This window comes from Mesocricetus auratus, unplaced genomic scaffold, assembly GCF_017639785.1.
Source record: "Mesocricetus auratus isolate SY011 unplaced genomic scaffold, BCM_Maur_2.0 Super-Scaffold_100011, whole genome shotgun sequence".
Taxonomy (NCBI): domain Eukaryota; kingdom Metazoa; phylum Chordata; class Mammalia; order Rodentia; family Cricetidae; genus Mesocricetus; species Mesocricetus auratus.
Window position 1 is genome coordinate 43,843,909 of NW_024429195.1, and position 24,190 is coordinate 43,868,098.

At 47.6% G+C, this 24,190-nt stretch overlaps 2 protein-coding genes across 9 annotated transcripts; both read right to left on the reverse strand.

Annotated features, from left to right (window-relative positions):
* Positions 1-302: 302 nt before the first annotated feature.
* Cnpy2 (canopy FGF signaling regulator 2) lies at positions 303-4,972 on the reverse strand. Of its 4 annotated transcripts, none has more exons than XM_040754702.1 (6): positions 4,775-4,972; positions 4,068-4,180; positions 3,820-3,935; positions 1,401-1,604; positions 987-1,083; positions 303-465 (listed from the first exon to the last, which is right to left on the reverse strand). In XM_040754702.1, exons 2-6 carry the CDS (start codon positions 4,153-4,155, stop codon positions 422-424), a joined length of 549 nt encoding a protein of 182 aa, XP_040610636.1. In that variant the 5' UTR covers positions 4,156-4,180; positions 4,775-4,972; the 3' UTR covers positions 303-421. The 4 variants fall into 4 exon arrangements, with proteins under 4 accessions (XP_040610636.1, XP_040610635.1, XP_040610633.1 ...); XM_040754701.1 differs by having other exon boundaries at positions 4,721-4,972; XM_040754699.1 differs by lacking the exon at positions 4,775-4,972 and adding an exon at positions 4,568-4,591.
* An 857-nt stretch (positions 4,973-5,829) lies between these two features.
* Positions 5,830-24,166, reverse strand: Pan2 (poly(A) specific ribonuclease subunit PAN2). Of its 5 annotated transcripts, none has more exons than XM_021232781.2 (26): positions 24,036-24,165; positions 23,047-23,445; positions 17,975-18,144; positions 17,753-17,873; positions 17,509-17,586; positions 16,893-17,160; positions 15,600-15,942; positions 15,298-15,394; positions 13,981-14,100; positions 13,756-13,875; positions 13,213-13,341; positions 12,904-13,103; positions 12,669-12,802; positions 12,437-12,543; positions 12,166-12,264; positions 11,883-11,953; positions 11,621-11,768; positions 11,216-11,359; positions 11,022-11,081; positions 10,468-10,558; positions 8,974-9,131; positions 8,733-8,876; positions 8,422-8,601; positions 7,784-7,877; positions 6,755-6,952; positions 5,830-6,442 (listed from the first exon to the last, which is right to left on the reverse strand). In XM_021232781.2, the coding sequence occupies exons 2-26, from the start codon at positions 23,326-23,328 to the stop codon at positions 6,408-6,410; spliced, it is 3,591 nt and encodes a 1,196-aa protein (XP_021088440.1). In that variant the 5' UTR covers positions 23,329-23,445; positions 24,036-24,165; the 3' UTR covers positions 5,830-6,407. The 5 variants fall into 5 exon arrangements, with proteins under 5 accessions (XP_021088440.1, XP_021088438.1, XP_021088439.1 ...); XM_021232779.2 differs by having other exon boundaries at positions 12,669-12,805; XM_021232780.2 differs by lacking the exon at positions 5,830-6,442 and having other exon boundaries at positions 6,467-6,952; positions 24,036-24,166.
* Between the last annotated feature and the right edge of the window lie 24 nt (positions 24,167-24,190).

Below are 24,190 nucleotides of genomic sequence, written 5' to 3' on the forward strand. Positions count from 1 at the left end.
TCCCACCTTTATGTTCTCTCAGTACAAACACAAGGACTTCCTGCAGCTTGTGCCATCACTTAGGATCCTCTGCTCACACAAGGCCAATAGTTATCAACACATCATAGTAAGTGCCTGCCTGCAGAATAAAGAGTTACCCATGGTTTATAAGTGAGACAGGATCAGGGCCTAACTTCACACTATGCCAATCCCCAAACTCCACCCCCTTTTTTCCACCTATTTTCTTTCTCTGCAATTCCCTACCTCCAAGCCTAATATAACAAAGGCTAAATTTGGGCATGAAAAGACAACACAGTTTGTACTTTTGGTTTCAGACATTTTTTTTCAGTTCATTTCCATAAAAACATAATATAAAAGGCAATGCCATCATCTTCCCCTCCTGGGGGCATTCCATCAAGTTGGTCTAAGCTGCTGCAGTGATTTATAGCTCATCATGAGATCTGTGCAGGGCATGGTCACAGAGATCTGCAAACAGTACAGGACAATTTGAAGGAAATGGTCACTCTCACACAAACACACAACCCCTTTCAAGGAACTGACAATCACTACCACAGCTCTTCAAAGAATATGCATATAAATGACAAATCCTAACTGCTCTATCTCCTGTATCTAAGGTAACAAATGGAGACACAGATTCTGAAAGCTGATGGGTAGAGACGGGAGAGAGATTCCTCCAATCCCTAAGCCAAGAGGGATGGAAGTCAGTTGTGGGGCATCTATCTATCAGAGCTGTGAGTGTGTGGGCGCACACTCTTGTGTAGTAAAGGGGGCTGCGAGCATACGAGGTAAATAAAGGGGAAGTGACTTGGGAAGGGAGTGGCTTGGGAAGTAAAGGGGGAGTGGCTTGGGAAGTAAAGGGGGAGTGGCTTGGGAAGTAAAGGGGGAGTGGCTTGGGAAGTAAAGGGGCAGTGGCTTGGGAAGTAAAGGGGCAGTGGCTTGGGAAGTAAAGGGGCAGTGGCTTGGGAAGTAAAGGGAGAGCAGCTTACCCGTTCGTTTACTGCAAAGTTTGTCCTTAACATTGTCAGACTCTCGGGAAAAGAATTCAATAAGTTCATCTTCATATTCCTCCACAATGCTCTCACACTGTCGAGCCAAGGGACACAGTGACACAGGGGCAAAGCTCTCACACTGGCAGCCCATGGGATAAAGCCACCAACCCAACTCTAAACTTGGTTTTGGGAGGGGAATTTTTGTAGACAGGGTCTTATTATGTAATCCTAGTTGGCCTGGAGTTTACTATGTGGACCTGGCTAGCCTCAAACTTACGGCAATCTTCCTACCTCTGTATCTTGAGTGCTGGAATTGCAGACACACAACACAACATCTGCCTCCAACCCCCAATTTACACCCAACAATCCCCATTCATTTCCAAGAACCCACTACCCACAACCACAACTCACCGCAAACTTGAGGGTGCCGCTGATATCTGAATCGATTCGGATGCCCTGTAAGTCTAGTTCACTGGAATCTCCATTCCGGCCCACAACACGGACGTAGTTCTTGCGATGGGTGGATGGGTCAATCTGTTCCCCATACTCCTTCATGCGGTCACACACCTCCTCAAGCAACTCTGTGAGGTGGGCTTCCGAGCGGGCATAAGGGACCTAGAAATGTACTCAGCCTTAGGTTGTTCCCTTTCACCTCAATCTCCACACCTACTTTCCCTTGCAAACCTAGCTCAAGCAACTCATTTAAGAAACAAGAACTACAAAGTGAGTTCCAGGACAGCCTCCAAAGCCACAGAGAAACCCTGTCTCGAAAAAACCAAAAAAAAAAAAAAAAAAAAAAAGAGAGAAACGAGAAGAACGCCGGGCGTTGGTGGCGCACACCTTTAATCCCAGCACTCGGGAGGCAGAGGCAGGCGGATCTCTGTGAGTTCGAGGCTGGGCCGGGCCGACAGCCTCGAAAACAATACAGAGAAACCCTGTCTCGTAAAAACAAAAAAACAACAAAACAAAAAAAGAAAAGAGAAGAAGAAAAATCTTGCTCATAAGTATGTTATAGTTCCAATGTCTGTCCGTCCTCTGTCCTTCCTCTCAAATTACTTTCACATGTACATATTTTTTTTAGTTTAGTTTTGTTTTTGTTTTTTCAAGACAGTTTCTCTGTATTGTTTTAGAGGCTGCCCTAGAACTCACTCTCTAGACCAGGCTGGCCTCGAACTCACAGAGATCCACCTGCCTCTGCCTCCCGAGTGCTGGGATTAAAGGTGCACCACTATGCCTGGCATTTAATGTTATTTTAATAAATAATAAATACCTATGTACTCAAGACCTAAGGAAGTTGCGAGGGGCACGTAGTTGACTATAGTTAATCAAAGTGGCTTCTTCTGCTTGTAATATGGAGTTAATGGTGCCTGTCTTATTTCTCTGAATTTTATAATCAGGTATATTTGCCCAGAGTTTTTTGGACCTGGTCTCCAAAAAACAAACAAGCACACAAAAATAAGAGATGGTACAGGTTCTGATGATAGCTCACCAATACACTTTGAAAGAACGTTTCCTTGCAGGGCTAGAGAGATGGCTCAGTAATTAAGAGCACTGGCTGTTCTTCCAGAGGACCTGGGTTCAATTCCCAGCACCCACATGGCAGCTCACAATCGACTGTAACTCTAGTTCCTGGGGATCTGACACCCCATATAGACACACATGTAGCCAAAACACCAATGCACATAAATGTTTCCTTGTATATTACTTACAAGGTATAGCTTTGTGTATGTATGTCATGTGCATCTTTTTTTTTTCTTTTTTAATGTGCATAGTGTTTTGCCTGCATGTGTATCTGTGTGAAGGTGTCAGAACTCCTGAAGCTGGAGTTACAGACAGTGGTGAGGTAGGAATTGAACCTGGGTCCTCTGGAAGAGCAGCCAGTACCCTTAACTTCTGAGTTAACTCTCCAGGCCCTGTGCAGAGTACATCTTATGTTCCTAACTAATATGAACTTCTTGGATACAAATCTTTATTTTATGTATGAGTGTTTGCTTGTAATTATGCATGCCTAGTGCCCACAGACAACAGAAGAGGACATCAGATTCCCCAGAAGGAGTTACAAACCACCACGGTGCTAGCTAGCATCTGAACCAAGTCCTGAACAGCAGCAAGTGCTCCTAACCACTGACCCATCTCTCTAGCTCCAAGAAGACTCTGAGGACATGCAGGGATTACAGGAGAGTACCAGCATGCTGAGTTTATAGGATGCTAAGGACCAAACCCAAGGCTTTGGGCGTGCTAGGCTAGTCATCTGAACCGAACTCTTAGGGGAGGAGACCTTTTATTCTTTTTTAAAATGGATGGATGTATTCTATATTACTATAGTGAAACAAGAGTCCTGTGAACTAGGGATGTGGAGAAATAGACTGATCAAGGTCTCGTACAGCAGAAACAATGAATTGAGGTTTGGGGCCAAGAAGTATATAGGTTACAAACTTCCAGCATCTTCCAATAAGCCCAACTGTGGTGGTGTTTGTGAGGCAGGGTCTCAAGTAGTCCAGGCTCCCCTCGAACCCTTGATCATCCTGCCTCTACCTCCCAATACCAGGCTTACAGGCATGCAATACCATACCTGGCATAGAGCCCAATCTTTTGGACACAGAATGTTCCGGTTGATTTTTTTTTGTTTCGTTTCTTTTCCCTTTGAAGACAGTATCTAATTCTGCAGTCCACTGGCCCACCCAGAACTCAGACAGACCCTTCTGCTTTAGCTTGTAAGTGCTGGGATTATTACAGATCATATGCAGCCGGCTTTCTTCACTTCCGCTAAACCCAGTTTCTAGTCAAAGCCTGGGTGAGCTACTTCATCTGCGGGGGGACAGTAAGTTACCTCCACAACTGACTGGCTGCCGTCTGGATTGATCCGGAAGGATCCCATTTGAATGGTCTTCTTGGGGTCCACTCGGGAAATTTCCCACTCTAATTCGTCCACTAGAGCCCTGCAGGCTGGCGCCAGGGAAGAGAAACAGGGGTGGAGATGAGGATGGACGAGAATGGGTTCCATCCTTGTTCCAAGCTTTGGATCTTAACACCTCCCACGGGTCGGCTGCCTCCCACTTCTTGCCTTTGTGCCTTTACCTCCACAGTGTAGATCCTGGCTCCTTCGAGCCCAAGCAGTTCCCAGCAGGACCCCCAGAAGTAGGGCCAGCCAACCCCAGCCTTTCATCTTTAGCTTAGCGGGGTCGCTCCACCTGAATTCACGTGAAAATAAAACACAGGTGTGAGGAGACAGATCCATTTCCGCCCCTGCCCGCCACCCTATATCTCGAGGCCCTCAAAGGCCTCAGTGCGACTGATTCCATTATCCAGGTAAAAGCCAAGTTACAAACTCCCGAGGGACCGAGCGCCCTGGGGGTGGGGGTAGGGAATGGGAAGCTGGAGTTCCAGAAAGTATGTCCTCCACAGGTGATTGGTATTTTAGCCCTGCACGCTGAGGGCTCACAAAGCTATGCAGTTGCTATGGGATGCGGATTATCAATCACGCGAGGACGACGAGCAGAACGCGGCTGCTAACAAGGAGTCATCAGTCGGGCCACGAGGCCAGAGAGAACACTCCATAACTAAGGGCCTATGTGGACCTTAGCATCAAGGGTTCCAGAGTCCCCGTTCCCAGCATGGAAGTCGTTCCCGTGCAGACCAGCCCCTTTTCTAAGGACTCCGCCATTGCTGTCGCTCGGGTCCCTTCCCAGCCGCAGGGCGCCCACAGCCTCTGATGCTGGCATCTGTCCCACCTCTGCTCCCACGGCCGCCGTGGCCCAGGCACTGGGAAGCCGCCGGACTCTCACTTTGCTTTCTGTGATTCCCGACCCTAGCAGCTGTCTGGGAGGAGCGAGGCTGAACCGACTTCTCCAGTGCCCGCCAGATTCAGGGTGGCCAGGGACTGCCTGGCCCAGCGGCCCACACCGTACTAAGCACCTAAGCAAGGATCTGATGGAGCCATGCGAGCCCCGACCCGAAGCGGATCCTAAACCCGCCCCTCCGAACTCTCGCGCGAACAGGCAATTTAGGAGCGCCTCCGGGACAGCGAGGACCCCTTGGAAGGTTTAAGGACCCAGACTTGCGTGGCGGATCGTCCACGTGACTACCCGAAAGAACAAAGGTAGCCTAGCCCAAGGTTAGGACCCAGCTCGAGTGGTGTGTGGGGATAATGCAGCAGCCCAGGTGGGCCAGGACTTCCTGGTAGATGCAATTAGTGGAAGAGAGACCCAAGTTTCCATAGACAGAGTTCATTACACAGGAAACTACATTTCCCAAGAAGCACTGCGGCACCAATCTTTGACAGTAGCGACAGGTCTTTTTTTTTTTTTCTTTTTTACTAGTTGTTAGTTTCTTCTTGTGCCTAATAAATTATCGTGATTACGTATATATGGGGAAAATCACTTTTGGCATTATCTGCCTTTTCAGGCGCTCTTGGAGAGTCCTGCAAGTTATCCTCTGAGGATGGGGGAGGGACTGCATTTAAGTTTAATATTAGCTCTCAGGCTGTAACTTTCTCAGGGCTACTCCTCTCTGAAATCCCAGCACATCGCTGGTACTACTATGGGTTCTTTGGTCTTGCTATGCAGTCCAGGAAGGCCAGAACTGTTAGGATTACAGGCAGACACCAAGCCTGACTTCACTGGGATTTGTGATCTTTTTATGTGTTTAGGGTGCTAGGTAACTACAGCAAAGACCGAACACTGCCAGGGGCAATTATACCTCTCCTGCATACACCCATTTGGGACTCCAGAATGTAACCTTCATTTCTAAGTGTGGATCTGAACACAATTATAATTTTGTCTTTTTTCAATGAACAATGAATAAAACAAAGAGGGAGGGCAGAAGCCAAAGGAACCCACACTAGCAGATAAAAATATTTTTATTTTATAAAACATGCTGTTTTAAGCAAATTTTTGTAAAAAATAAACAAACTCAAGAGAGAATGTATGGAAGACAGATACTTGTCAGCTGCCAGTGGGAACGAAGCCAGTAGCTCAGCTTCCTCCACACGGTTCACTGGCCCGCTGAGACCAGTGCTGGTTCCTGGCCATCATCTCAAGCAGCAGGAGGCTTGAGATGTCTAGATCTCTCGATGTACCGTCACTGTCCAGGACTTCAGTCCTCTAGCTGGCTGGGAACTGAGACTTCTGATTCTAGGAGCTTTTTGTTTAGTTATCAATCACCCAGGATATGTATTCAGAATACCAGTTGTTTTGACCTGGGTCAATTTAGGCTTTCCTTCTGGCCCACTGTTTTGCAGAGGATAAAGAGGGAATCTGGCTTCTAGAACATTTGCAGCAATTTTGCTGCTTTCCAGCTCTATGAACAGCACCATCTGCAGGCCCTGAGCAGATCCAGTTGTGGAGTGGACAGGGTAAAGCTGACTGGAGAAGCCGTCTCTCAGGTCCAGGGTCACAGGACGTGAATGGCAAGGACAGGTCAGAGTGCCAGTACTGAGGGGAAGACAGCTGTGTCTGTTAGGAGACACAGTTGTGAAACAAAGGTGAACAGAGAAAGCGCTGGAGATACTTCCTATGATGCAAGCGGGAGAAAAGGGAGGCCCTGGCATGCATCCTCCTCAGGCATTCTAGGATTGGGCAAGCGGGTAACTTAGAAGATGAAGCTCATCCACTGACTGTTACAACAACTGGGTGATCTGTAAACTGTCGGATGCCTCCTTCATGAGTAGAAGGCAAGAGTACCCATACCATTAAGGTGGGGTTGTACAGTCTGTACATACCACAAAAACTACCCAACCCAGTCCCCTTGTCTCAACCCAGTCTTACTCTTGGGACTTGTCTGGCTTTCAGGCTCAGGCACCTTCCAGTCCATCTTTCGGCCCTTCTCATAAAGACCTTTGAGCACCTTGTGGAAGGACTCAGGCTCAGTGCCATTCTTGCTCAGCTCCAGGTACTTTCGGTAGAGTTGAAGGGCTGTGCGGGCGTCCTCGATACTGTCATGGGTTTCACCTTGAATCTTCAGGTCTGGCGTAAATATGATTATTAAGGGTCTCACATAGGAGGGACCCCATTTTTATCCTGACTCCTAAAGAACTCCTCTACATGTTCCCCTACTCCCATGCAGACTCCTAGTCTCCCAGAAAACATCTTTAAAAAATTAAGATTTATGTGTATTGAATGTTTGCCTGCATATGTTCTCTATGGATGTGAGGTGTACATGGAGGTCACAAGAGGGCATTAGATCCCCTGGAACTGGAGTTACAGATGGCTCCGAGGCACCATATGGGGGCTGGGAACTGAACCTGGGTCCTCTGCAAGAGCAACAGGTGCCCTTTTAACACCAAGTCAAGTCTCCAGCCCCAGAAAACTTCTTAAGTTACTGGCAGTGGCTAACGGAAACCATTAGCAGAAAAGACATAATTCTAAGCTGAGAAATCACTGTTTACTCCAAATGTCTCCTGTTTCTATTGCAGTTTTTGTTTCTGGCTTGTTGTTGTTTTAAGACAGTATCTCCTGTACAGCCCAGGCTTCAAATTTAAGATCTGAAAGCATTAGTCTTCTTACGCTTTCTCCTTTTTTTTTTTTTTTTTTTTGCAATAAGATCTTATTTAGCCCAGGCTAACCTTGAACTCATTATGTACCTGAGACCAACGTTGACTTCTGCTTCTTCTGTATCTACCTCCCGAGTTATGGCTACAGGCAGGCATTTACCACCATGTCCAATTTCATGTGGTACTGGGGTCTGAACATAAGGTTTTGTACATGCCAGGTACTCTATCAGCTAAGCTACAGACCCCCACCCCACCCCCATCCCCGCCACGTCTTCTACTCTTAATTGGTACAACAGCGACTCACCTAGAAAGTACCAAGCAAGAAACCGCAAGGAGATCATTCGTTTCCGGGGCATGTGGAACAGGTAGACCGTGTCAAGAACTTGGTCCTTGGGTACCTGGCAGGGATCAAGATCAGAAGACAAGATAGATGACCCATATTCTCCCATTCCTTGAATACAACTCATACACTGAAAAGCCCACCCTCAAGAGTAACTCCTATGCCAGCAAGATGGCTCAGCACCCCACCAAGTGACAGCCTGGGTTCAGTCCCCAGGACTGATGTGATGGAAGGAAAGAATAGACTTTCCACAGGTTATCCTCTGACCTCTACACATGCAACACACAACTCTCAGGAGGTATGTATGAGTGTACACACACTGACTAGATAAATGTAATTTTGTTTTTTAAAGTATGGTGCATGGAATGGTAGGTACAATTGGTGGGAAGAAGGTTGTATATTAAAGAAGAAAAAGTGCCAGGCATGGCGTGCTGCACACCTTTAATCCTAACACTCAGGAGAAGGCAGGTGGATCTCTGTGAGTTCAAAGCCAACCTGCTCAACATAACTACTTGCAAGGCAGCCACAGCTACATAGTGAGACCCCGTGTCAAAACAAAACACAAAACAACAAAAACATTCCTAAATAAACCCTGCCCGAACCATGAGGTTGATGACCCGGAAGTCCTTCTGCAGACCATGACCCACAAACTTGACTCCAATATCAATGAGAAAACGCAGCTTTAAGTAGGTAGACTTGAGAGTTGTGAGGTGCTTCGAGGAAATTTTGGCATCAAGGTCTCCTGGCTTTATCCCCGAGTACTGAGTCAAGTAATCTACTACCTAGGGACAGAGAGAAAGAAGAGTCACTGGGGCAAAAGACAGTGTGGCCGCTTCCTACCGCTCTCCCCAGGGTTCTCGGGCACTCTGAGCAAGCACGGGGTTGGCTTCAGTGGCCCCTCATATCCTAATACCTGCTCCTGAGTAGAGATGTAGTCATCAATGAAGGGGATACCCTCATTAGGCCCTTGGCCCCTAACACAGGTGATCCTTGCTACTGACATCTGACTTGGTTTAATGGTAGACTTGGTACCGTCACTGCGCAACTCCGCTTCTTCCTGTCACAAGAGTTAATATGGACACCACAGAAACACTTACAATTCCTGATACCCTCTGAGTTCTGGTCCTATGCCCCATCCTTTTGGTTGTGGTTACCTCATTAAGAGTGACAAACTCGGCATCAAGGCCCACCAAGTCCCCAACCTGTGGCATCTCATTCAGCATCAGTGGAATAAAGGTAGTATGTGTTTTCCGCTGCTTCCGTGCCAGCGAGGCTTCTGCCAGCAGCACACTGGCCTCAATAGGGTTCTTGACTGGAAGGGAGAATGCAAAGAAGACTAGGACTGGGGAAATGACCAGGGAGAGACCCCAGGATGGCTGCTCTGAGGCCACTGGTCTGTATTGTGATCTCTTCATAACCAAAGAAATTGGGTAAAAGGAGTGTATCTGGGCTGGCAGGATGGCTCAGCAGATAAAGACACTCATTGCCAAGTCTGTCAACATGAAGTTGATCCCCAGAACACACATGGGGAAAGGAAAGGACCTACTCCCACAAACTCTTCTGATGTCTGTATTTATGCTGTCTGCAGTACATACACTGTTTAAAGGGACCAAGTTGGTACCTCCAAAGGACTCACCCCCTAAGAAGAGATGACCATTTGAGGAGAATGGTGGAACTGGGGCCAGCTGGCAGGCTCAATGGGGAAAGCACTTGCTTTGAAAGCCTGACAACCCGAGTTTGGTGTCTGGAATCCACAGGACATGGAAGGGAGAACTGATGCTACAAAGTTGTTCCTTGGCCTCTGCACACACAATGGCCATAAATAAACACTATTGAAAATGGCATTTGAAAAGAGATATCCTCAGGACTGGAGAGATGGCTCAGAGGTTAAGAGCACTGACTGCTCTTCCAGAGTTCCTGAGTTCAACTCCCAGCAACCACATGGTGGCTCACAACCATCTACAATTTAATCTGGTGCTCTCTTCTGGCATGTAGGCAGAACACTGTATATGTAATAAATAAAGAAAAAAAAAAAAAAAAAAGAAAAGATATCCTATAGGGGCTATTCTTTTTCAAACCACTGCCAAAAGGGGTTAAGAATGTTTGAAATCACCAGGTGTTGGTGGCACACGCCTTTAATCCCAGCACTTGAAGAGGCAGAGGCAGGTGGATCTCTGTGAGTTTGAGGCTAACCTGGTCTACAGAACGAGTTCCAGAACAGGCTCCAAAGCTACAGAGAAACAAGAAACCCTGTCTCAAAAACAATAAAATGCTTAGAAACAAAATCATAACCTAAGTCATAAAGCTTCCTCATTCCTACTCCACCCTCAGAATTTCCAGCTTCAAAGTTAGTTAATTTTGTTTTGTGTTTTTAAAATTGTTCTTATTCTACAGCCCAGGCTGGCCTTGAACTAAATATGTAGTCCCAGTCATCCTTGAACTCCTGTCAATCCTCCTGCCACAGCAGGGATGACAAGCATGAATTACCATCTCCAGCCAGCTTCTAAACTTACTCAGCAGGATTTTTAGTATGAATGGAAGTACCAGCACCACGCACCAATCCTCAGTACTACAAAGATATCCCCCAGGGTTTCTCCTGAAGTCCAACTTAAGCTGTCTAAGCCTTTGGGCCACTCAACATCACTTACTGTTCAGGTTGTATCTGGAATTGAGATTCCTTTTGACGTAATACAGGATAGCAGGTACTTTCCAATTCATGTCAAACTGCACGGCTTCATACTAGAGGAGGTAAAACACAAGGGTGGAGGAGTAGCTCTGGGGTAGAGTGCTTGCCTATCGTGTATAAAAGCATGCCTCGCTCTCTAAAAGAAGAAAGAATACTGTGTCCCGTCACAGCAGTGCATCTTATTCCTTTCCTCAAGTCAGACAGCAGCCAGGGTCCAGGGCTGTTTTGTTGCTGTTATGTTTGTTTTTGTTTTTAAAACTCTCCTGATGCCATTTATTCCCAAAGCCTCTCTCCTTCCACTGTGAACTTTCCAGGCACCCAAAGGGGCCTGAGGATAAGGACACTAACAAAGATGGGTAGATAAAAGGGGGAATGGAGCTGTAATCACACCCCTATCCCAGCACTCTGGAGGCAAGGCAGGAGCACAGTAAATTCCACAACACCCTGATCACACAGCAACACCCTCTCAGTGTCTCCCCAGAAGAATGGGGGGGGGGGAAGAAATCTCTGACTTACCTTATCAATAGGTTCAATAAGGAAGTCGTTGAAAAGGTACCACTGCTGGTGGGTCACACCCTGTGCAGATATACAGGAAGGCTGATGTCAAAGTCATGTCCCTGGTCTACTTGCTAGGAGCTCGGGGACAGACCTGGAACTACACTGCCGTCATCTCCTCCAGGAATGTTCTCCCCTTGTCCCGTCTCACTCACCTCCTTGCGCTGGTGGTAGGTCTCGCCAACTTTGATGTGAGCCACCAAGCTGCCTCCTGTTCGTGAGTCCAGGATGTGTACTACAGTAGCCATCAGGTCATACACATAGACACCATGCTCCTCCTCTGCCCTGGCTGGACCCCACTGTGAGAGGGGGTACCCAAGCTGCTAAGCTAAGTTTAAGGATGGGGGTTTGGGATGGGGGATGGGGATAAAGGGCAGAGGGTAGGGAGTCTTGCGGATGGGGAAGCAGGGTAGGTTATTTCCATTTTAGCCCATCTATGGCTTCCCAACACTAAACTGAGTTATTCTGGAAACTCCACAACTGGTAGATAACACCTTCATTCTTGTCCTCCACCCCTTGCCCTGCTTCACTCCCTCTCTTCTCCCATGTTTTCCAACAACCTGCATCTCATCCCCATCAGTCCAATTGCAAACATCCAGCCCTTTGTTCTTGGTCATCTTCATGCGAATGGAAAAGGGAAGCCAGACGTTCTTCAGCTCCTCGGTGGAGGAGCAACACAGCAAGCCCTCTGCACTCCGTGGCTCCTTCCTGTTAGCACAGAAGAGGAAGAACTAAAAATGTGCTCTGAGGATGTCTAGCCAGTGACAGAGGGATCACCAAGTAGTTCCTTCCACCACTTGACAACTCTAAGATGGTACCTACCGGTCAGCCAAAGTAAACTCCTTGTTCTTAATTTCCCCACTGTATTTCTTTACTGCTATTTTGAAGGCAACCTGAACACATAGGAAAAACACCTAAGAACATAATCATACAGAGAAGTAAAACAATGCTTCCAGCCAGGCGTGGTGGCACACGCCTCTACTCCCAGGATCTCTGAGTTTGAGGCCAGCCTGGTCTACAGAGTAAATTCCAAGACCAGGAAGGCCACATAGAGAAGCTCTGTCTTAAAAAACCAAAAACTAAACAAACAAATCCCAACCATTACCTCAGCTTGTAATCTCCAGAAATCAGCCTCTTTTGAACTGTTCACTTCACAATTAATGACAAGAATATCTGGCAGATGTCGGATATTGCGGGTCTGAATCTGAGACCGAAACAAATGGCAGAGTCTATAGGAAAAGAAGCCTAGACAGGGTTGGTAAACCTGGAGTTCTCCCCACTCCCAGGAGACCCCTGAAGGCAATGCCAACAACACCCTCAGGCAGACCACAGAGGGAGAAGCCCTCCGCCAGGCCTGCAGGACACATTCTACTCACTGTGGGCTGGTACTTTTCACAGTTGTCACACCAGGCCTGTGTGTTCTGCTCCAGGCAGATACTTCGCTTCAGCACATGAGCAAAGTCATAGTTCTTCCCAGTTTTATCTGAAGAGAAACTGGATACTTCACTCCAGGCTCTCCCCTCTCCTCACAGCCCCACACTCCCTGATGTGTTACAGGTATCTGAGGAGTCTTCCCAACCCAGCTGCAGGGAATACCACAGATGCTACCCTCGGGGTAGGAGAGCGTGAACAGCAGAGTAGACGAGGCTCGCACAGTCTCGCTGCCACAGCGGCAGAGGCTGCAGTTCTCCATCTCACAGCTGAACAGCTGCCCGATGACGGAGTCCCCTGATGAACAGAAACTGCTGAGAGTGGAGAGGGCAACATACATACAGAGTGTTAGAAGACCCTTAAAGTCTGGGGGGGCTTGCTTTGGTGGCTTTATTCTTGTCCAACTCCATACCTGCCCCCAGCACCTCGATAAGCCTGGGGTCCTTCCAGCTCCTGCATATCCTGATGCAGCTGCGTGAGAATGAAGCGGTTCCACCTCTGGATGAGCCTGGCCAGACTGCCCTTGCCTGAAGCCTCATCCGAATCAGCCAGGATGAGGCCCAGTGCTGAGGCCTCGGGAATGGTGCGGAATGCTCGGAGGAAATTACTGCCCTGGAAGAGGTTGTCTTCTGTTTTGGGCCATTTGCAGAGCAGTGCCCTTTCCAACTATCCCCCTTCTGTGCCTTGCCTTTTCAGGTGTCCCAGGTCTCGGAGGACTCACCTGACAAGGGTCACCTCGAGAGAGGTCTAGCATGTGGAAGAGGAAGCCAAGCTCACATGCCAGGCAGAATTCCTTCTGGCAAAGATGGTTCTGGATCAGACATCGGACAGGCTCCAAGAAATAGAGCACCTGGAGGAAGAGCAGGAAAGTTAGTTCAGGAGATGGGGGGAGGGGCGGAGAGGATGGGGAGCAGGAGACTGGGGAGAAGATGGGGAGCAGGAGACTGGGGAGAAGATGGGGAGCAGGAGACTGGGGAGAAGATGGGGAGCAGGAGACTGGGGAGAGGATGGGGAGCAGGAGACTGGGGAGAGGATGGGGGTGCTCTGTGAGCCACTGGACACAAAGCAGGACTCCACTGAAGCAGGGGAGCCCACAGGGGAGGCTTGAAGTTACCGGGTGGGGGAGGAGACACAAGAGTAGGTGAGGCCAAGGTACAGTGGGTTCTACTGGGGAGACCTAGAAAGAGCAGAGCAGGGACTAAGGGGCAATGGGAACGGAGAAAGGCAGGAAGCACGTTCCCGCTCAGAAGGAAGCAGCCCTCACCTGGATCATGCAGTTGCAGTAGGCATTGGGGATGTGGGGCTCTAACCCAGCAAACAGCGTCTTATTGTAGTGTTTGAAGTCAAAGTCTTCCAGCCCTAGCTTGGAATATTTGATGGTTACCTAAGGCAGTTGTAGAGGAAGGCTTATGGATTAGACTAGACTATCTTCTGCATGATACTTTCCCCACACATCCCATGTGACCCGTGACTCAGTGGCCCCCAGCACCTTTCGGTATTTCTTAGAAACCATGTGGAGATGTGGTTCTTCTTCTCGCCCTATTGGTGACTCCGTGACTTGGCTGAAGTTGTCAAATTCATTATCTGACTCCTTTAGTCGATAGGGAATCTAGAGTTTGTTTTTTTTGAAAAAAGAGGAACTCTGTTGGATGTCTTAAGCAGCTTTGGCTTCCCTGTGCTTTTCCCTTTCTGTTGTTTTTTGTTTGTTTTGAGACAGGGTCTCACTATGTAGCTTTGCTTGGCCTGGAATTCAGTATGTAGAACAGGCTAGCCTAGAACTCCTGCCTTTGCCTCTTTAGTGATGGAATTAAAAGCATGTCCCACCACACCTGACTCTTTTTTTTTTTTTAAATTTACTTATTTTGAGACAGGGTCTCATGCAGCCAAAGCTGACCTTAAATTCAATGTGTAGCCAAAAAAAACCTTGAACTGTCCAGCCACCCAGTACCCACTTAATTTCTTTTTTTTTCTTTCTATTTTTCAACACAGCTACGCTTACAGAAATATAATCACACATGGTTAATGAAATGCAACTGAGTTTAATTTGTACATGGTTTATGATTTTAAAAAAAAACAACAGACCTGCCATCTAGTTTATTTTTATCTACTACAAACATATAAAAAGTCTTCCACTAAAATACTGCCAACAAAGACAGAAAACATTGGGATCTAAGCCCTTGGTTTGCCTTAGAAAAGTACACATATTGCACTGTAAAGATTATAAAATTGAGCCGGGTGTTGGTGGCGCACGCCTTTAATCCCAGCACTCGGGAGGCAGAGGCAGGCGGATCTCTGTGAGTTCGAGACCAGCCTGGTCTACAGAGCGAGTTCCAGGACAGCCTCCAAAGCCACAGAGAAACCCTGTCTCGAAAAAAAAAAAAAAAAAAAAAAAAAGATTATAAAATTGAGGCAGAGTAAACCTGATGACCCAGTTCAAACCCTCGATCTCAAGGTGGATGGAAGAACCAATTCTTAAGTCATCCTCTGACCTGCACATGTGCTTTGTGTCACACGTGCCCTACACTCACGAATACACACAACACACACCATACACACACATGCACCCTAAACTCGCATACACACCACATACCATACATACACACACACACACACACACATGCACACACCGATACACATACCAAATAACCTTCCTAAGGGATAAAACCTCATCGTCTCGGTCTTAGATATAATTCAACAAGCATAGCTCCTTGAATTCTGCAGACATGTCCTAAACTTTTACTATCTAAAAACAAAATGACGACTAGTAAAAGGTAAGAGAACATAGAGGCTTCGCCTCTGAACATACCTGATTGCGCAGCTTGGTACGAGGGTTGGGTGCATAGCCAATGAAGCCCACTTTCTTCATGGTCCGGAGAATTTCTGCGTCCACAGGTGGTGCCCGCCTATAAGCCAGTGTTATTCTAGGGCTCGGTGGGTCATGATAGTCACCCATGCATTTCCCAACCCATGGGTTTAGAAGGGGAAAAAGCATTTAAGGTAGCCAAAAATAACCATAGCAGTGGATTTAATAACAAGACTAACAGAAGCTTCTATTATCCTGGACCCCCTCCCTCCCACCCTCCCTCCCGCCCAGTGATGAGATACAACCTGGGAGCAGGAGCAGAGTTGGCAGCAGGCCAGTCAGAGAGCAGCGTGTCAGTGGTGAGTGGGACAGGAATAAGAGAAAGAGGCAGCAGGTCCTGGCTCCAGTCCAGAGGAGGCAATGAGTCCACGAGACAGGGCAATGCAAATTCAGTCTCACGGGAGTAGGGGTTGAAGGAAGGCTCGGGGGAATCAGTCCAGAGATGCACGCAGCCCTCAGAGTCCCCAAAGGCCAGGGCCTGCTTGCTAGCTGACACATCAAAAGTCATCAGCAGAGGTCCCACAGGGTTCACATGAAAGATGTCGGCCGGGTTGGCCAGGCCTGTGGGTTCACAAAACTGGCACTGACCTAGAAGGGAAAAAGAAACAGACCAGTGAGCCCTGAAAAGTGAAAGGATCAAAAAAGATCTTTTTACACTCTTGTATCCTGCTCTCATACCAGGTGAAATGGACACCAACATCCATGCCTATGGACAAAGAATGCCATAAGCCATGGAAACTTTACTCCCCAGGAAAGGGCAATTCTCAAGTTATTTTATTTATTTTTTTTAAGAATTTTTTTTCCGCCAGGCAGTGGTCGCGCACGCCTTTAATCCCAGCACTCGGGAGGCAGAGGCAGGTGGATCTCTGTGAGTTCAAGACCAAGCCTGGACTACTGAGAGAATTCCAGGACAGGCTCCAAAACAATACAGGGAAACCCTGTCTCAAAAATCCAAAAAAAAAAAATTTTTTTCCTCTAGGACAAGGTTTCTCTGTGTACCCTGACTGTCCTGCAACTCGATCGTAGACCTCAGAGATCCGCCTGCCTCTGCCTCTGTGTGCTGGGATGAAAGGCATGTGTCATCATGCCTGCTAAGACTTATTTCTTAATTCTGTGTAATACATGTGTGTCTGTGTATGGGGTACACATGAGTACAGGTGCCTGCAGAGCCCAGAAGAGGGCATCAAAGCCACTGAAGTCTCCTAAAAAGCAGTACATTTTCTGTCTCCATTTTTTTTTGTTTGTTTGTTCTTATTTACCTTTTGGTGGTGCAGGAGACTGAAGCAAGGGACTAGCACCTTTGGGCAATCATTCTGTTACTCAGCTCCAGCCCCAGCCTGCCCTGCTTTTCTATGTTGCCAAGGTAGGCCTTCAATTTGTTCTTTAGCCCAGACATGGATTGAATTCGAATGGATTGAACCTGGGAGTCTGGTGGACTGCAATTTCTATCCCCAACAAAGAGGTGTATGGGGGTTACTCCTTCTGGGATACCTCTCTGCTCACTGACATGCCCTACCCAATACTGACCCCTTTCATACCCGACTGGGAGATGATAGCAAGACGGGAAGTGTACGTAGGGATGAAACGCAAGAAGGCAGGATCCACGTGTACTTGAAGTGGCGTGATGGCACGCATCATGCGTAAGTCATACACCTTGAGGAAACGGTCACAGGCCAGGCCAGTGAGGCGGCTAGAGAAGCCACAGGCAGCCAGCAGGTTGCCATGAACATCAAAATCTGACAGACTCCCTGAGAAGGCATCGAATTCATGCTCCACTTTAAAACTACGGAGGTCTCGCAGGGAAACCTGAAGAAGAGAAAAACTGTTAACTGCACCTCTACGACATGGAAGAGACCCTGCAAAAGCCCTGCCAAAAGGTTCTAGGATACTGATGACAGCAAAGAAAGGCAGAGGGAAGAACCAAGAGATACAAGAGTTGCCCTGAAGAATTCCTTTATCTTTCTGCCTTCAAGGCACCTACAGCAGAAAATGTCAGGATCCAAGATAATCTCACACATAGTGTAACACATTATGCAGGACCAATGTCACCCCTCAGATCCCTCATCTTGAATGCAACCAGGGAAAGCAGACCCCCACCCAGTATCTAGTGAAACAGAGAGGGCCTGTGGTGGAGGAGACATGGAGTCCCCTTACCTTGCCAGATGTGTGGCCGCAGAAGAAGAAGCGATTTGTCTGTCTCATGATGGTGACTCCAGGTATCTCCACTGCATACTAGAAAAAGAGAGAGCAGCAAGAGCAACCAGCGAGATGACTCCCCACAGACTAACGAACCGAGAAGTCACACCATATCTCAACACATTTCTGGCCCAAGCACACCCCCACCATGACCTCAGGTCCCACATGGGTTTTCCTGGGCTCAACCCAGGCTCGTTCATACCTTTTGAGTCTCCTGGACAGTGTTCAGGTCAATCTCCAATACGTGGTTCTGCAGCCCGCCAATGAGCAGAGTGCTGTTGTCAGTCAGCAGGAGACTGTGCATATCCTCACATTCATCCAGCCTGTGTGAAAAGAGGGTCCCACAGGCCAGGGGCTCACCAGCTGCCAATCCTCTTTGTGTAATCTTTTCCCTCTTTCCCAGCTGAGAAGAAAAGCCACTTACAAATAGTCAAATATGATGAGCCCCCCACGGGCCATGTACTTGAGGTTGTTCTTGGTGAGGAAAAGGATACCATTCTCCAGGCTCTGGATTTGCCGGATGTCATCACTGCCATTGACCTGAAAGGATGAGTAGCGCTCCAAGGCTGGACCAAAAAATGAAGTGGCATGGCCCTGAAAAGGATGAACACAACAGACACCTGAGTGAGAGCCGGATCATCCTAGACACGGGGCAAGGACAGCATTCCCCAGACCTCTTTTCTCGACAGTCTTTTCTGTTTAGAGGAAACTGAGGCACAAGGTCAGGAGCCAGCAATCCTAGTGATAAAAGCAATGATTGTACCTTACGTTAATGCACCTCAAGTTATTCTTTAAAGATGTTTTTACTACTTTTTTTTTGTTTTTGTTTTTCGAGACAAGGTTTCTCTGTGGCTTTGGAAGCTGTCCTGGAACTCACTCTGTAGACCAGGCTGGCCTCGAACTCACAGAGATCCGCCTGCCTCTGCCTCCCGAGTGCTGGGATTAAAGGCGTGCGCCACCAATGCCCGGCGTTTTTACTACTTTTATTTGTGTATGTGTGTGCATCCGAGAGACTGGAAGAGGGCACCTGGATCCCCTGGAGTTGAAATTACAGACAACTGTGAACTGCCATGTGAATGCTGGGACTCGAACCCAGATCCTCTGGAAGAGGACAGGTGGTCTTAACCATTCCTCCAGACCCGAATCATTTTTGTCTACCCAGCACAAAATACTTATATAAACCCTCATTTTATTCTCACGATGACCTGATGAATAGGTAATGCTTCAGTTAGAGATTTGTTTCTTCAGAAGGCCAAGGACATGCACTGACTCTCCTCTGGCCACTTGTTCCATAGTCAAGTCTTAGGGTGGTTTTTGGGGGAGGTTGTTTTGGTTGTTTTTTTTTGTTTTGTTTTGTTTTTTTGGTTTTTCGAGACAGGGTTTCTCTGTGGCTTTGGAAGCTGTCCTGGAACTCACTCTGTAGACCAGGCTGGCCTCGAACTCACAGAGATCCGCCTGCCTCTGCCTCCCGAGTGCTGGGATTAAAGGCGTGCGCCACCAACGCCCGGCCCTTGGTTTTTTTTTTTTTTTTTAAGAGGATCTCATATAGTCCAGGGTGGCTTGACGCTTGCAATGTAGACCAGGAAGACTTCAGAGTTACACTGACCCTCCTGCCTAAGCCTCCTGAGTGCTGAGGAAGAACTGGCTTCCTAGCGAAATCTTTTTGTTGTTGCTTTTTGAGACAGGATCTCTGTATGTAACCTTGGCTGTCCTGAAACTTGTTATGTAGATCAGGTTGGCTTCAAACTCATCGACCCTCCTGTCTTTGGAGTCCTAGATTAGTGAAGTCTTAATCTCTACCAGCATATGAGAAAGCAACACTGAGTTCAACGTCATTGGCCAGAACACAAGAATGGGAAACACCTCTCCTGCTCTCGGTCCCATCGTTCACTCCTGATTTCTCTCTGACTCGATTTTCTGACTCCTTATGTGTGCTCCTTGCTACTGTTGTCAGAAAGTGTCTCACCATGCAGCGGTGTCCCGCCTCTGCCTCCCAAGTGCCACTACACCAGCTCCCTTCTGTCGACTACTTGAAGTGTATACCTTCTCATTTCCTCTTCCTGGGTACTCTCATTTGCTCTGGAGAGGTCTTTACTTTAATTTTATTTGTGCTTGAGTTTTGTTTTATTCAATACTAGGAATCACACCTAAGGGCTCACATATGCTAGGCAAGTACTTGGCTAAGATACACACCCACCTTTTTACTTTATCCTGAGACAGGTTCTTGCTACATAGTACTCACCGGCCTGGGCCTTACAGCCATCTGCCTGGTTTCTCAAGTGTTGAGATTACAGGCAGTGTGCCCAACTTGAATCTCATTTCAATTTTTTTTTTTCCTTTTCTTTTTGGTTTATCAAGGCAGCCCTGGCTGTCCTGGAACTTGCTTTGTAGACCAGAACAGCCTCAAACTCAGAGATCTGCCTGCATCTGCCTTCCAAGTGCTGGGATTAAAGGCATATGCCACCATTCCTGACCTTGATTCATGAACTGTTGTTTTTTTTTAACTGCTTATTCCAAACCTAAGCCTTACAACCAAGTTCTTGTACCTATCAGTTGGCTTACTAACTAGCTTGAGAAAGCATGGTGAAGTCCTGGACTTACTTTCAAACACTGGAAAAGCCTAATTATCTCATGCCTGAGACATCGGAACTCGTGTGTGTGTGTGTGTGTGTGTGTGTGTGTGTGTGGTGGAGGATTACTAAGGTTTGATCCCAAGGTCTCTTGTATTTCAGGCTAAGTGCTATCACTGACTTGTATCCCCAACTCATTTTGTGTACTCTCCATCCTGCTAAAGAGGGAACATAGATTGAATGAATAAGTACCCACCTTTTCTCAGCTTCCAGCCACACACACACACATTTTTAAGTTCAAAGCTAGGCATGTGGTGCATGCCTAGACTCCCAGAACTCAGGAGGCAAAGGCAGGCAGATCTCTGAGTTTCAGTCCAGCCTCGTCTACAAAGTGAGTACCAAGACAGCCAGAGCTATGAAGAGAAATCCTATCTCAAAAAAAAAAAAAAAAAAAAGTTCAACCAGGTACAATGGTAGATGCCTGTAATTATAATCACAGCTGGGAAATATATTCAGAAGCGTCATGAGTTCAAGGTCATTCTTGGCTACAAATCCAGTTTAAAGACCACCTGGGGAGCCAGGCATTGGTGGTGCAGGCTTTTAAATCCAGCACTGGGGTGGTAGAGACAGGCAGATCTCTGAGTTTGAGGCCAGCCTGGTCTACAGAGCCAGTTCCAAGACAGCCTCCAAAACAATACGGAGAAACCCTTTCTCGAAAAACCAAAAAAATAAAGACCACCTGGGATAAAAGAGACCTTGACTATAAAAGAGACCTATGCCAGGTATTGGTGGCACACACCTTTAATCCCAGCACTCACTCAGGGAGGCAGAGGCAGGCTGATCTCAGTGAGTTAGAGGCTAGCCTGGTCTACAGAGTCAGTTCCAGGACAGGGACAGTCAGGGCTACACAGAGAAACTGTCTCAAATAAATAAATTAATTAATTAAAAAGACCTTGACTCAAAACAAACAAACAAACAAAAGAAAAACTGTTTGGTACACTGGAAGGATAAAGATGTAAGAAACAGAGCTGCCTTCCTAGCCTCCTGCATTCTAAGAAGTTGTATCCCTGCAGGCTATACGCACCACTCTCTATAATACCAAGTAATCTACACCAAGGCAGCTTTCCTGTCTCCTTCACTCCATCTATTTTTAAGACAGGGTCTCATGGAGCCCAGGCTGGCTTCAAACTCAGTGAAGTTGCTAAAGGTGACCTTGAATTCCTCCTCTTCCTGCCTGTTTCCTCCCAGTGCTAGGACGACAGGTATATAACATCACACTCCACACACACCTATTTTACCAGACTCAGTTCAGCTGTCCCCTTCACCCTGGAAACCCTATGTGACCCTTCTCCATGCCAACACTCATCCTTTTATATTGACATTTAAGGCCAGGACATCACTGGTTTGTATGCCTTTTTCCTCTCATTACATTGTGTCTGTGAGGTGAAGAAACCTGGTTTTGTTGGTAGTTACTACAGCAGTCCAAGCTGGCCTAGAACTTGCTATCCTCCTGCCTAAGTCTCTAAGCTAGGAGGCCAGGGTGTGAACAACCACACCTGTCTAAGGTCTGTGTTGTATTCTGGGTTTTTTTTTTTTGTTTTTTGTTTTTTTTTGTTTTTTCGAGACAGGGTTTCTCTGTAGCTTTGGAGGCTGTCCTGGAACTCGCTCTGTAGACCAGGCTGGCCTCGAACTCACAGAGATCCGCCTGCCTCTGCCTCCCGAGTGCTGGGATTAAAGGCGTGCACCACCAACGCCTGGCTTGTTGTATTGTTTTATTCCTTGTGCCTAGTACAGGCAGTAGACATGTCTTACTGAACTGAATACACCAGTGGAAAAAAATCATTTCTTCTAAAGGAAAAATAATTCATACCTCACAAAACGGTAAATAAGTATACCAACGTCTGACAGAAACCATTTGGTTTCATGGCATATATAAATATACACTTAACATTGATAACCACTGAGACTAAAATCAGAAAGGGAAGACAAAAGGACTCCAATATGTTCCTTTCTATAATTATAAGCCTGACATATCAGCACTTTGAGGTTGAGTCAAGGCTGCCCCTAGTTCAAAGACACCCGAGGCATATAGTAAGTCCCAGATCAGAAAGTACTACATAGTGAGACCCTGTTTCAAACCCCTACCCTGCTCCTAATCTACACTGGGTAAAAAAACTAAAGATTGGATATGGATGACTATAAACTAAGTGATGGGTAAAGGTAATCGACACATGGATTGGGCTGGATTTAGTGACACCACCTATAGTCTCACATCCTGGAGATGAAGGTAGGATTGTAAATTTGAGGCCAGCCTAGGATACATAGCAAAACCCTGTCTCAAAAACAAAACAGGATGGGCATGTAGCTTAGTGGGTAGAGTGCTTGCCTACTGCGCTCGAAGCACTGGGTGTTATCGCCAGCACCACATGAACCAAGTACGGCTTTGGTGCCTATAACCTCAGCACTTAGGAGAGGCAGGAGGATCAGAAATTCAAGCTTCATCCTTGGTCATACATAAAGTCCAAGGTCATACTGGGATACATGAGACCCAGTCTTAAAAAAATAAAACAAAATAAATGACAGCCAGATGCGGTGGCACACGCATAAACTCTGCACTTGGGAGGCAAAAAAGGAGGATTGCTGTAAGTTCAAGCCAGCTTGGACTATAGATGTTGTCTCGAAACAAAATAAGCAATGGGCAAACTGGCAAAGTGGGATCCTCATGAGGCCAAATATATAATTAATCTCTAGAGCCTAGGTTTCCCCAATTCCTTCTCCACTCCCTTCTTGATTTAAGAGATCCAGCGAACTCTCAGCACTTCGACTCAGTTTTGATTCCCTGCAAAGAGCTGTCCTTGGGTTAAGACCAGGTAAGCGATTTCTAACACTCCCTTTCAGCCTTCAGAAAGGGGGGTGTAGTTCTTACCCCATGGCTCCCCACCCACAGCATCTCCTCATGTAAGTCAAAGTGGGAGACGGACACAGGCACTCCCACTTCAGCCACCACGCTGTGCAATTCAGAGTAGACACCTTCCATTATGTGCACTGATTCCTGGACGGGAAGAGCCTCCAAGGCCACTCCCTCGGGGTCCAGCTCCACATTCTGTAGCAGACTTGGGTTCAGGTGTGCATCCAGGACTGGATCCAGGGTAGAATGCATAGCTGGGGAAAATTCGGCCAGTCCAGGATCCAGACCCTCAAAGTTCATGACGATGGTGGCCGTCGGTCAGACCTGAGTCACACCCTCCCTTGCCACGATTCCTACAGACACCCGGCCCAGCCTTCAGCAGGGCAGCACCAGTGGGCCTACAATGGACATCCTGGCCTGCAAGGGAAAGAGGCACCTCGGTCAGGGGCGGGTCTTCTATGTGGGCAGGGCAATGAGGCAGGCAGACGGGATGAAACTGGGGGGGGAGGGGACATGCAGGAAGACCCGGGCAGTGCGGTAGGCTGGGGAGAACTGTGTCCTCTGAACTAAGTCCCTACCATCCCACCAAACGAGCTAACTCCTGACTTCCCTTCCTCACGGCCCACAAGGTGAAGGCAGCAGATACTACAGGGACTGGAGTTTGGCGGCGACGTCTAAGATGTTTTGTTTCCTAGACTTGGATGTTGAGGGCAAGGGGTTGGTTGGGGCAGTGAAGGGAGCAAGACAAGTCAGTTTCCCAGAATCCTTCACAGTGGTTACCCAGCATTCTCCAGGGGGAGGGTAACAAGAACGGCCAGTTACCCACAAACGGGGCGGGGGCGGCCCGGGGGGGAAGTAATGGGAACTGATGGCTACCCAGAATTCCTCGGGCGAGCCAGAGAAACTGGTTACCCAGAATTCTCCCCCAGCGCAGGGGACGGGAGAGGAAGGATTAGGGCAAAGGTCAGCCGTGTTCCTGGGATGCTTACGGGGGAATGGGTCATTACCAAGATTTCTCCATGGCGGATATTTTGGAGCGCGTGGAATTCAAACGAGTAGGGGGGGAGAGAAAGCGCCGTCAGCTCCGCGGGAAATTCCAGTTTCCCTACCACTCCCCCGCGCCTCTAGCTCAACCTAACCCCGGAGAGACGGGGCGGAGGAT